At 46.6% G+C, this 12,898-nt stretch overlaps 1 protein-coding gene across 1 annotated transcript in view; it reads right to left on the bottom strand.

Annotated features, from left to right (window-relative positions):
* thumpd1 (THUMP domain containing 1) overlaps positions 1-12,898 on the bottom strand; it is a gene marked incomplete at its 3' end in the record, with an annotated part of 50,394 nt that overhangs the window by 29,405 nt on the left and 8,091 nt on the right. The window contains exon 6 of the mRNA XM_080524626.1: positions 10,968-11,251. Coding sequence (XP_080380752.1) covers positions 10,968-11,251 — 284 coding nt within the window. The remainder of the gene's footprint in view (positions 1-10,967; positions 11,252-12,898) is intronic.

Raw genomic sequence — 12,898 nt, 5'->3', positions numbered from 1 at the left:
GACCTTTACTCATATGTTAATTAGCATAATAATAGTCCATGGTCTATAAGGACTGACTGTGGGACACCAGGGAAGGAGAGAGAGAGAGAGAGAGAGAGAGACAGAGAGAGAGAGACAGAGAGGGAGAGATAGAGAGACAGAGAGAGAGAGACACAGAGAGGGAGGGACGCAACACCGCCCCCTGGGGTGCCGGAATAACGGTACTGGGCTCGAGGAGCCAGTCAGCCTAGTCTGCCTGGCGCCCTCCTCTGGGACTGCCGGCCACGGGGTCGGGCGGCGGATCCAATGCAATAGGCAGGGGATAATTGGATGCTAAGTTGGGTTAAATTGGCTACCAAATTGGGTGAAAAAGGGATAAAATCTGAAAAACTAATTAAAAAAAAAAAAAGAAAGAGAGGGAGAGACAGAGAAAGAGAGAGGGAGAGAGAGACAGAGACACAGAGAGAGAGAGAGACAGCGAGAGAGAGACAGAGAGAGACAGAGACAGAGACAGAGGGAGAGATAGAGAGAGAGGGAGAGAGAGAGACAGAGAGAGAGGGAGAGAGGGAGAGAGAGAGACAGGGAGAGAGAGATTTACATTTACATTTACATTTTGGCATTTAGCAGACGCCTTATTCCAAAGCGACTTACAATCAATACATTTGGATACTAAGCAAGTGAATCATCAGTCCACCATTCGTGGCAGGAAGAGTAATCTAGCTCAGGCCCGGGGCCATTGATAGAAGGAGAAACCTTCTTCTACCACCTTTTTCTAAAACCTTTTTTTATTATTATTATTATACTGGAGGAACAGAAAAGCAGTACAAAGGGGGCGATAGAAGTTCTTAGGGACACAGTAGAGGGGAAAGCGGGTGTCTTTAGGAGACGTAGTGGTGAGGGTCAGAAGATGTCTCAGGAGGAGCAGTTAAGATGTAACCTGAAGAGATGGGTCTTCAGTCTACGACGGAAGATGGGTAGTGACTCTGCCGTTCTGACAGCCGTGGGGAGCTCATTCCACCAGCGGGGAGCCAGAGTTGTGAAGAGACGTGATCGGGCAGCACGACTGCTGTGCAGAGGTGGTGGGGCCAGTCGGCCAGCCAAGGTGGAGGAGCGGAGTGAGCGGGCTGGAGTTTGGGGGGTTACCATTTCCTTTAGGTAGGCAGGGGCTGTCCCTTTAGCTGCCTGATATGCAAGCACCAGGGTCTTGAATCGGATGCGAGCTGCTACCGGGAGCCAGTGCAGGGTGCGAAGGAGAGGGGTGACATGAGAGTATTTGGGGAGGTTGAATACCAGACGTGCAGCAGCGTTCTGGATGAGCTGCAGAGGTCTAATGGCGTAGGCGGGGAGACCAGCCAAGAGTACGTTGCAGTAATCCAGGCGGGAGATGACCAGTGCCTGGGTCAAGAGTTGCGCTGCCTCTCTGGTAAGGAATGGTCGTATCCTTCTGATGTTGTAGAGGAAGAATCTGCAGGAGCGAGCCGTTGCTGCAATGTTTTCCGCACAGGATAGTCGGTTATCCAGGATCAGTCCAAGATTCTTGGCTGTCAGGGGGGGGGTTACGGTAGAGTTCTCCACTGTGATAGAGAAGTCTTGGAGAGGGCAGGCTTTCCCGGGGATGAAGAGGAGCTCGGTCTTGTTAAGATTGAGCTTGAGATGGTGGTCAGCCATCCAAGTTGAAATATCAGCGAGACATGCAGAGATACGGGTTGCCACGTGTACATCAGACGGGGGAAAGGACAGGAAGAGTTGAGTGTCGTCTGCGTAGCTGTGGTAGGAGAGCCCATGTGAAGAGATTACCGAGCCAAGAGACTTGGTGTAGAGAGAGAAAAGTAGGGGCCCTAGGACAGAACCCTGGGGTACCCCAGTGGAGAGGGTTCGTGGAGAAGACAGCGATTCTCTCCAGGTCACCTGGTAGGAGCGGCCCGCCAGGTAGGAAGAAAACCAGTGTGCGGTGCCAGAGATGCCCAGTTCTGAGAGGATGGAGAGAAGGATCTGGTGATTGACTGTGTCGAAGGCAGCAGACAGGTCAAGGAGAATGAGAACAGAGGAGAGGGAGGAAGCTTGGGCAGAGTGGAGGGCTTCTGTGACAGCAAGGAGCGCAGTCTCAGTGGAGTGCCCAGCCTTGAAGCCGGATTGGTGGGGGTCTAAGTGATCCATCTTCCGGAGATAGTCAGTCAGTTGTTTAGATGCCGCGCGTTCAAGGGTTTTGGAAGGGAAGGAGAGAAGGGATACAGGTCTGTAATTGTGGACAGATGAAGGGTCAAGGGTAGGTTTCTTGAGGAGGGGCTTGACTCTGGCTATTTTGAAGGCCGCTGGGACAGATCCTGTGGATAGGGAGGAGTTGATTAGGGTGGTAAGGTAAGGAAGGATGTCGGTGGAAATGGATTGGAGAAGAGGGGAGGGGATGGGATCAAGAGGGCATGTGGTTGCCCGCTTTGATGTGATAAGTGTGAGAGTCTCATCAGGGGAGAGGGGGGAAAAAGATGAAGCCCGAGACCGAGTGTCGAGGAGAGAGTTTGGAAGGGGTGTTAGCATCGTTAGTAGGAGGAGGGAGAGGTGGGGGGGAAAAGGTGCTGCTGATGTCGTCCACCTTTTTTTCAAAATAGGTGACAAAGTCATCGGCGGACAGGGAGGAAGGAGGAGGGGGAGGAGGTGGATTAAGGAGTGAAGAGAAAGTGGAGAACAGTTTTCTAGGATTAGAGGCAGAAGAATGTATTTTAGAATGATAGTAGGATGCTTTAGCAGCTGATGCCGAGGAGGCGTAGTTGGAAAGGAGAGAGTGATAGAGGTTAAGGTCATCAGAAAGGCCAGTTTTTCTCCATTTCCTCTCAGCTGCTCTGAGCTCGAGTCTACAAGCATGTAGCGTTTCAGAGAGCCAGAGAGCTCGAGGAGAGGATCGAGCTGGCTTCAAGGTTAGTGGACAGAGGGTGTCGAAGGATGAGGTGAGAGCGGACAGGAGGGTTGAGGATGCCGCATCAGTGGAAATGCAGGGAGAAGGATTCAACAGAGGGTAGGGAGGATAGGACAGAAGAAGAGAGGGTGATGGGGGACAGGGTACGTAGGTTACGACGAGAGGGTCTTAAGTGGTTAGAGGCTGACAGGGAGGAGGAGGTTTTGAGGGGGAGGGAGAAGGATATTAAGTGGTGATCAGAAACTGGAAGAGGGGTAACAGTAAGGTTGGAGGTGTGGGAAGATCTGGTGAGGACAAGGTCGAGCTGATTGCCTGCCTTATGAGTCGGAGGAGAGGGGGACAGGGTAAGGCCGAAGGAGAGGAGAAGGTCAAGTACTCCGGATGAGCGAAGCTTCTCTGATTGGAAATTGAAGTCACCTAGTAGTACGAGCGGAGTGCCATCATCAGGGAAGGAGCTGAGAAGGCCATCCATCTCGCCTAGGAAGTCACCGAGCTGGCCTGGGGGGCGATAGATGACAACAATGTGGAGTTTGACCGGGGAGGAGACAAAAGCAGCATGAAATTCAAAGGAGGATATAGACAGGTGTGCCAGGGGAAGGACAGTATGTGACCACTTGGGCGAGATGAGGAGTCCTGTGCCCCCCCCCTCGACCAGAGGGTCTAGGGGAATGAGAAAAGGAGTAGGCGCCAGAGAGGGCTGCTGGTGTAGCTGTGTTTTCTGGTGTGATCCAGGTTTCAGTAAGAGCAAGGAAATTGAGGGCCATAAGAGATGCATAGGCTGAGATAGCGTCAGCTTTCCGGACCGCCGACTGGCAATTCCAGAGACCGCCTGCGACGATAAAGTCATGGTCGGTAGAAGAAGGTGGGATTGGATGAGATTGGAAGGGTTGCGAGGGGGGATGTAGCATCTAGGTGTCCTCCTGAGTGTCAGAAGAACAGGGATAGGGAGAAAGCACATTGTGGTAAAAGTCTGTAGAGGGGAAGAGGGCTAAGGAACCAACAGAACTAGAAGTAGCTAAGCGCACTCAGTAGACCGATGTGCCAAGAGAAGACAGCAACACTACAAACAACTGGAAGAGAAGGTACTTAGTACCCTAGCTTCCTCTCAGGCCTTCCTCGATGGACTCCCACAGATAGACTCCCTTGTCTTGTTGTCACAAGTCTTAGACTCCCACAGATAGACTCCCTTGTCTTAGTGTCAGGAGGCTGTCGCTCTCAGACAGGCCAGATATTTATGGACACTAGCAGGCTTGTAGCCACTCCCCACTAACGAGCACTAATGACAACGACTGACAGGTGTTCTCACTAGTCGCATGTATGAGCTCCCTGGCCCTGGTCTATCCACTATATAGGGGAGATAGAAGCAGGGCTGGACTGGCCATCTGGCATACCGGGCATTTGCCCGGTGGGCCGCGGTAGTTTTGGGCCGAGCCGACCGGCAAAAAAAAAAAAAAAAAATATTTAGTTATTTTTTTTACCAGCCGGCCCGGCCGAAAGCTACCATCGAACGGCCCATAAATCGAAAGCTACCATCGGACGGCCCATAAATCAGGGACAGCGGCCCATTGGCTCATTTTCGGTACAGACACTGGGCTGGCCCAATCAACAGAGAGAAGGGGGGGGGGGGGGGGTCAGGGGTCACGCACGCACGCAGCACCAGACCTCCGTCTCAGTTTCGCGGTAGTTTTGGGCCGGGCCGGCCGGCAAAATAAATGTAGTTAGCCTGGATAGTGGATACTGAGAGAGATGGAGCGCAAAAGCACACAAAAACGGAAGGGAGGCTGGGAAAAACTTAGGGAGAAAAACAAAAAGAAACTCGAGGCAGATGCTGCCAAATGTGTAAATATTCATAGCTTTCATGTGACGTCACAGCATAGTGGAAACGCCCACCTGACGGGCAAAAGGCACTTTTTGCGGGCAAAACCCACGGGTACAAATACAGAGGTTTAGGGTTAGGGTTAGGGTTGAAGAGGAGGCTAGCAGGGAGGAGCGGGAGCAGGGTACAGATACAGAGGTTTAGGGTTAGGGTTAGGGTTGAAGAGGAGGCTAGCAGGGAGGAGCGGGAGCAGGGTACAGATACAGAGGTTTAGGGTTAGGGTTAGGGTTGAAGAGGAGGCTGGCAGGGAGGAGCGGGAGCAGGGTACAGATACAGAGGTTTAGGGTTAGGGTTGAAGAGGAGGCTGGCAGGGAGGAGCGGGAGCAGGGTACAGATACAGAGAACAGGTTGAAGAGGAGGCTAGCAGGGAGGAGTGGGAGCAGGGTACAGATACAGAGGTTTAGGGTTAGGGTTAGGGTTGAAGAGGAGGCTAGCAGGGAGGAGCGGGAGCAGGGTACAGATACAGAGGATAGAGAGGATACAGAAGAAGCGGGGCCGAGTCAGCCTGTAACCGTTGACCCGGTAAGGAAAATATAGGTAGCTGTTAGGGGTGTAACGGATCGCCCCCCACGGTTCGGCACGCATGTGTACCGCGGATCAATTGCAAAATGTAACCAAGTAATAATATTACTTAATATTAGTTAATATCCCTTGTAAATCACAATGTAGAGTTGCCATGAAAAGATAGACGACAATTGCGTGCTTTGTTTTACTCTAAAGCGCAATGATAGGTTGATAATGAAAAAAAATCCAGAACAACAAGGCTGCGTTCGTAAATTCGCTCTGGAATCTGATCACTGAGTACACTGGTCTACTTGCACTGGTACCATTGCTTACTGTATGTAGTCGTCTTTGTAGTGGTTTGGGGGAATACTACAGTTTGTCATATGACTGTACAGCACAGTATATAAGACGACTCCCGAGTATATAAGGCAAGTATTTTTGTGCTGGTGGGTGTGGTCCGACCGATTGGGGTGGGCCTGTCTGGGCCAAAAATGCCAGGGCCTAATTTTTGTCCCAGTCCAGCCCTGGATAGAAGTCTCCTCCTACTACAAATTAACACCTACTTAGGTCCAGAAACTGGTAGTTTCACTAGAATGACTCTGAAGCCTTTGTTTTGAAAACAGACAGCTTAACTAGATCATCTTAAAACAGACAGCAATCACCCTATTACTATTACAATCACTATTACTAATGAACAGACAGGTATCAGTAGTCCAACTTTAACTAGATAGTCTTAAAACAGACAGCTATTACTATATTACTAATAACAAGACAGGTATCAACTTATCAGAAGTCCAGCTTACTAGATAGTCTTACTTACTCAGAATGGAGAGAGGTGAGTTCACTGCTAGGTTTCCAAATGTATGATAGAGGTAGAGGGAGAGACAGAGACAGAGAGAGAGAGACAGGGAGAGAGGGAGAGAGAGATAGAGGGAGAGACAGACAGAGAGAGAGAGAGAGAGAGGGAGACAGATAGAGAGAGAGGGAGGGAGACAGATAGAGAGAGAGAAACAAAGTCGGAACTACGTTTCAACGTCGTTGAGAATCACAACACAAACTCGCTAGTCAAGCCAAAATACTGCGACAACGCAATGGATTGGGTGAGTAATCCCCACTGCTACCTAGTTAACTAGAACACTACTTTACATTGTTACCTAGTTAACTAGAACACTACTTTACATTGTTGCCTAGTTAACTAAAACACTGCTTTACATTGTTACCTAGTTAACTAGAACACTGCTTTACATTGTTACCTAGTTAACTAGAACACTACTTTACATTGTTACCTAGTTAACTAGAACACTACTTTACATTGTTACCTAGTTAACTAGAACACTACTTTACATTGTTACCTAGTAAATTAGAACACTACTTTACATTGTTACCTAGTTAACTAGAACACTGCTTTACATTGTTACCTAGTTAACTAGAACACTACTTTACATTGTTACCTAGTTAACTAGAACACTACTTTACATTGTTACCTAGTTAACTAGAACACTGCTTTACATTGTTACCTAGTTAACTAGAACACTACTTTACATTGTTACCTAGTTAACTAGAACACTACTTTACATTGTTACCTAGTTAACTATAACACTGCTTTACATTGTTACCTAGTTAACTATAACACTGCTTTACATTGTTACCTAGTTAACTAGAACACTGCTTTACATTGTTACCTAGTTAACTAGAACACTACTTTACATTGTTACCTAGTTAACTACAACACTGCTTTACATTGTTACCTAGTTAACTAGAACACTGCTTTACATTGTTACCTAGTTAACTAGAACACTGCTTTACATTGTTACCTAGTTAACTAGAACACTGCTTTACATTGTTACCTAGTTAACTAGAACACTGCTTTACATTGTTAGCAGGCTCACAAAACAAGCTGTGTCAGTCGACTAGCGATGTGTCATTGATTTCAACATTGGGTTGCTTTTCCCTGAGGACATTCAGGAATGAAGAAGACAGTTCAGTTTTCAGTTTTAAGAAAACAGAGAGAAATGTGTGTGTGTGTGTGTGTGTGTGTGTGTGTGTGTGTGTGTGTGAGACCATAAGATGCGAATGAGAGATGAAAGTGAGATGACAGTAAAGACTCAGTTTGTTTCTCTGTTTGAAGGTCTGAGCAAAGAGAGGTTATCTGAACAGTACTCCATCTTTGGTGTGTGTGTGTGTGTGTGTGTGTGTGTGTGTGTGTTCAGGCTTAGAGAGAGAGAGAAAGAGAGAGAACTATATACAACAAGTGCAGAGATAATGAGAGGAGGAGAGAGGGTGTCAATAAGTCCCACAATTCACTCTGTTTCGGCATCTCCTCCAGAATTGAACACAGAATCCATCCGACACATTATTACCATCAGTCGTTGGTCTCGGTGTCCCTCATTGACAACCCCCCCCCCCTCCCCCCACGAGCCCCCTCCATCAATAACACTACCTATCTCAGACCCATTAACACAGCTCATTCTGTCTCTCAGTAACCCCCCCCCCCTCCTCCTCCCCCCTACAGATCTATAGTCCAAGTCAATGTGTTGTTGTTCAAATTACACTCAGCAAGACCCCCGCGGTCAGTGTGTTCGAACCCTGACCAACTCTTTAACGACCGGTAGACCAGTCCATACAGGGGAGGTATGGAATGGAATGGACTTTATTTGTCATTGCTACAGTACAGGTACCAAACAACGAAATTTAGGAGGGGTGGCTCCCCTGGTGTTAGGAAAGGGAAAAATAAATAAAATTTTTAGAAAAAGCATAAAATCACAAGAAGGTAAGGAGCTGGTTTACATCAATAAAGGCTATGTACACAATCCACTGTACTATACTGCACAGATAGTCAACTAGGGTTGTCATAATGCACAATAGTATTTTTTCACGTTATTTAAAGTGTCACAGTTTGCAGGCTTGAAATGTACATGTTTGTGCCTCAGCACAGTATGGAGGGGCTGGTTAATGAGATACTCAACTCAAGCATCTTCAGCATCTTCAGACTTATGGGAGGAGAAGACAGGTAGGTCAGAACTGCAGAGTCACTACCCATCTTCCGCCGGAGACTGAAGACCATCTCTTCAGGTTACACCTTAACTGCTCCTCCTGAGACATCTACTACCCCCCCAGCACTGTGTCTCCTGAAACATCTACTACCCCCCAGCACTGCGTCTCCTGAGACGAGACACCCACCTTTCCCCTCTACTGTGTCTCCTAAGACTTCTACTGCCCCCCTTGTACTGTTTCTCTGTTTCTCCACTGTCTATATAAAAAAATATTTTCCTTCCATCACGGAGACTGCCAATGGCCCCGGGCCTGAGCTAGAGTACTCTTCCTGCTGCAACTGGTGAACTGATGATTCACTTGTTTAGTCAAATGTATTGATTGTAAGTCGCTTTGGAATAAGGTGTCTGCTAAATGCCAAACATGTAAATGGTAGGTAATGTGCTCATTATTTGCATTGGAAAAGGTGGTGCATGACACCACCTAGTGGCGGAGAGGGGTATTGAAAAATCTCTCTGAAAAAAGGTTTGAAGGTTTGCTTTGAAAGAAGAGACAGTTTGAGTAAAACACAAAACTGACTTTATTGTATAAGGAGCTGGTTTGGGAAGTTACAATGTTCTACAAAACACACACCACACCGAGACTGTGTCAGTTAGCTCTGTATCAGTTAGAGACTGTCAGTTAGCTCTGTGGCAAATGACAGAATGTCCCACAGAGATGTTTAGTTTATAGGGAAAACCAGTCCTGACAACTTTAAACTTAAACAACATGCCAAAATGACAATCGTCACACCATTAAGTAAAAAAATGAAAAAAGGAAGTCATCATAATTAATTCCTTTAAAAAAAAAAAATGATTTAAACCAATTAAAATTAATGACCATCAGGGTAATTCAGGTAAAACACAACACGTTTTTGCAACAGAAAATTCTAAATCAGTTTTCTTACAGGACAAATTCAAATCTCGTACGCTCCCTGTTTCAAAGCGTTTAACGCCTACTGAACTGAACACCACCCATGTTTCAGCAAGCAGACCGCCACCTGTGTCCAGAAGACAAGAAGGCAGATCTGTTCAAGACAAAATGGCTGCCAATGGATGAAGACATAACTCACCTCACAGCTGGAAGTAACGGAGGAAACACACCAGTTGTTATACAGACTAGTATAGAAAGACTAGTACACACAGACTAGTACACACAGACCCTGGGGTTATGGTACTAAACCAGATTCAGTCATCAACAGCTGTTGTGTCTTACTGGTTTTGAACCTTTTGAGCCTTTCAGTTCAACATCGGTTTAGACCTGACAGGGTAGACAGACTCTATGGTTTAGACCTGACAGGGTAGACAGACTCTATGGTTTAGACCTGACAGGGTAGACAGACTCTATGGTTTAGACCTGACAGGGTAGACAGACTCTATGGTTTAGACCTGACAGGGTAGACAGACTCTATGGTTTAGACCTGACATGGTAGACAGACTCTATGGTTTAGACCTGACATGGTAGACAGACTCTATGGTTTAGACCTGACAGGGTAGACAGACTCTACGGGCAACACCGACGTCTGTAGGTTCCAGTCCCGCATGGGCCTCCTACGCCTGTTAATAACACACGTTTGAGTACAACAAATGTACTAAAACAAGCACACCTGGTGACCCGGGACAGAAGACAACCAGCAGACAGTAAGTCCTGGTTTCCCCCAGACACAGATTAAGGGAAGCAGTGGGGGGTATTCCATCAACGTCCCTAAAGGAAGGGTTCCGACAAGTTTCAGCAAGTCCAATTTAAGACCTTTTTAGACCTCTTTGAATAGAATTTTAGAACTATTCGCGACACCATGATAGCTTTTTGTCATCCTCCAGGTGACGAAAATTAGGGATTTCACTGCCATACAGACAAAAAAAGTCTGAAGGATAATTAATATAAAATAAATAAGTCCCATAATGACTCAAAAGTAGTTAATATCCGCGTAAATAGATGTGGTTGGACTGATTTCCTTGCAGGATAAGCTTCTCATTTTTAAGACCTAGCACCACATTTTTTTACGACCAGCGTGGCAACCCTAAAAAATAAATCTCGATTCATCACAATAAGTCTGGATTTTCCTTTAGCGACGTTGATGGAATACCCCCCCAGGTACCCTAAATAACATTTGCGATAGAAACATATCCATTGAAGATGGATTTTAGTGTAGCACGACTAGGCCTAATCTGTGCCCAGTAAGAGAGTCCAGGGGGGTAATTCCATCGTCGCTTTAAGGACAATCCAGGCTTATTTTGAGAACTCTCGCTAGATTTATGAAAACAAATCCAGCCTTACGATGATGAAGTTTCGAGACACTTATCAAAACTAGCCTGCATTTTCCTTCAGTGACGTTGATGGAATACCCCCCTGGACTATGAAAAAGAAAGAAAGAAAGATAATTCAAAAACGGTTTTTTGTTGTTGTTGTTTTTTTTACTCTAAACTTAACCTGTGTTCAGGAAACCACCTCAGTGACTTAAGGTGAACCCCCCCCCCGTTCTACAGTTAGCTAGCTAAAAGCTAATTGGCTGCATCGGCACTGTGCTGTTTGGGTTTGAGTGGCAGTCCACCTCTTTCACACTCTGTCCATCTCTGTAGCCTACTTCTCCTCCTCCTCCTCCTCCTCGGCATCCCCCCCTCCCTCCCCACCCTGAGCCCCCCCGTCAGTCTTTGACTCATCGTTCACCTTTTCCTCTTGAACCTTCCCCTCTTCCTGCTTCTCTTCCTGGTTTGCCTTCGCCTCTTCCTGTTTACCCTCCTTGGAAGGCGTGTCCTCCTTAACCACTTCCTGTTTACCCTCCTTGGGGGGCGTGTCCTCCTTGACCACTTCCTGCAGGTTGTACTTCCTGAAGAGCATGTAGTCTCGGACCACGCTGACGCAGCACACCGTCTTGATGACCTCCAGGATGATGGTGAGCTCCGGGCTGGTCAGGTCCACCTTGTTCTTGGGGTTCATCTTCCCCACCAGACCTGGGGGGAGGCAGAGACTCGGGTTCAAAGGTCAACTTTATTTATATAGTCATTACACATCATATATACAAGTATACAAGTGCAAGGAATGAGCTTCCCACGGCTGTCAGAACTGCAGAGTCACTCCCCATCTTCCGCCGGAGACTGAAGACCTCCATCTCTTCAGGTGACATCTTAACTGTGCCTCCTGAGACACCTGCTTCCCCCTATACAGTGTCTCCTAAGATTTAAAAAAAAAAAAAAAAAAAAAACGACTGCCAATGGCCGAATTACGCTTCCTGCTAGAACTGGTGGATTGATGATTCACTTGCTTAGTCAAATGTATCGATTGTAAGTCGCTTTGGAAGAAGGCGTCTACTAAATGCCAAAAATGTAAATGTAAACGCTTAAGATAGAGCAGCTCTACAACATCAAACAACAACACAATACAGTGTACTGTAAGTAAAGATGTAAACAGTCATAAACATAAATGTAAGCACTAAAAGTAGTGACAATAAATATTCTGAATATACAGAATTTTGCACGAGGAAAAGAGATTCGGTTTATAGGCAGGGTTTCTCCATTGAGATACGAGCTCTTTGACTAGAGAGACAAGTTGACAGTATTTTTAAAATTCAGCGAGAAATGACAATAGAAAGTCAACAACATTAACCACTCACCGGTCATTTTTTAACTGTCATGGTGACTGGGAAGGCCACTGAAGAACACTGAACTCATTGTCATGTTCATGAAAGTAATTTGGGATGACCTTTGCTTTGTAACATGGTGCGTTATCATGCTGGAAGCAGCCATTAGAAGATGGGTACACTGTGGCCATGAAGGGATGCACATGGTCAGCAACAATACTCAGATAGGCTGTGGCATTCAAGCAATGATTGATTGGTATTAACGGACCCAAAGTGTGCCAAGACAACATTCCCCACACCATGACACCACCTGAATGAATGAGAAGGTGTACTGGTGTTCCTAAATACATTCAGTGAGTGTACATATGAGACCACCCTGTCGGACGAAACCCTGCGACTGTTCCCATGTAGGTTTACACAAGACAAAAGAAAAAAAACTACTTAAAAACGTTGTCACTAATATCAAAATAAAGTACCAGCATGAAGGACAAAGTCATCCAAGAAGTTCAACATAGTTAAAATACCGCAAGGGCTCTGGTGAGATCTGCTGCGTCATCGACAGTCCTTGTTAGGGCTCTGGTGAGATCTGCTGCGTCATCTACAGTCCTTGTTAGGGCTCTGGTGATATCTGCTGTGTCATCTACAGTCCTTGTTAGGGCTCTGGTGATATCTGCTGTGTCATCTAGTCCTTGTTAGGGCTCTGGTGATATCTGCTGTGTCATCTAGTCCTTGTTAGGGCTCTGGTGATATCTGCTGTGTCATCTAGTCCTTGTTAGGGCTCTGGTGAGATCTGCTGCGTCATCTACAGTCCTTGTTAGGGCTCTGGTGATATCTGCTGTGTCATCTAGTCCTTGTTAGGGCTCTGGTGATATCTGCTGTGTCATCTAGTCCTTGTTAGGGCTCTGGTGATATCTGCTGTGTCATCTAGTCCTTGTTAGGGCTCTGGTGATATCTGCTGCGTCATCTAGTCCTTGTTAGGGCTCTGGTGATATCTGCTGTGTCATCTACAGTCCTTGTTAGG

The sequence above is a fragment of the Nansenia antarctica genome, assembly GCF_963989245.1.
Source record: "Nansenia antarctica genome assembly, chromosome: 2".
In the NCBI taxonomy this organism is placed as follows: domain Eukaryota; kingdom Metazoa; phylum Chordata; class Actinopteri; order Argentiniformes; family Microstomatidae; genus Nansenia; species Nansenia antarctica.
This window is presented reverse-complemented; position numbering and strand designations above follow the sequence as displayed.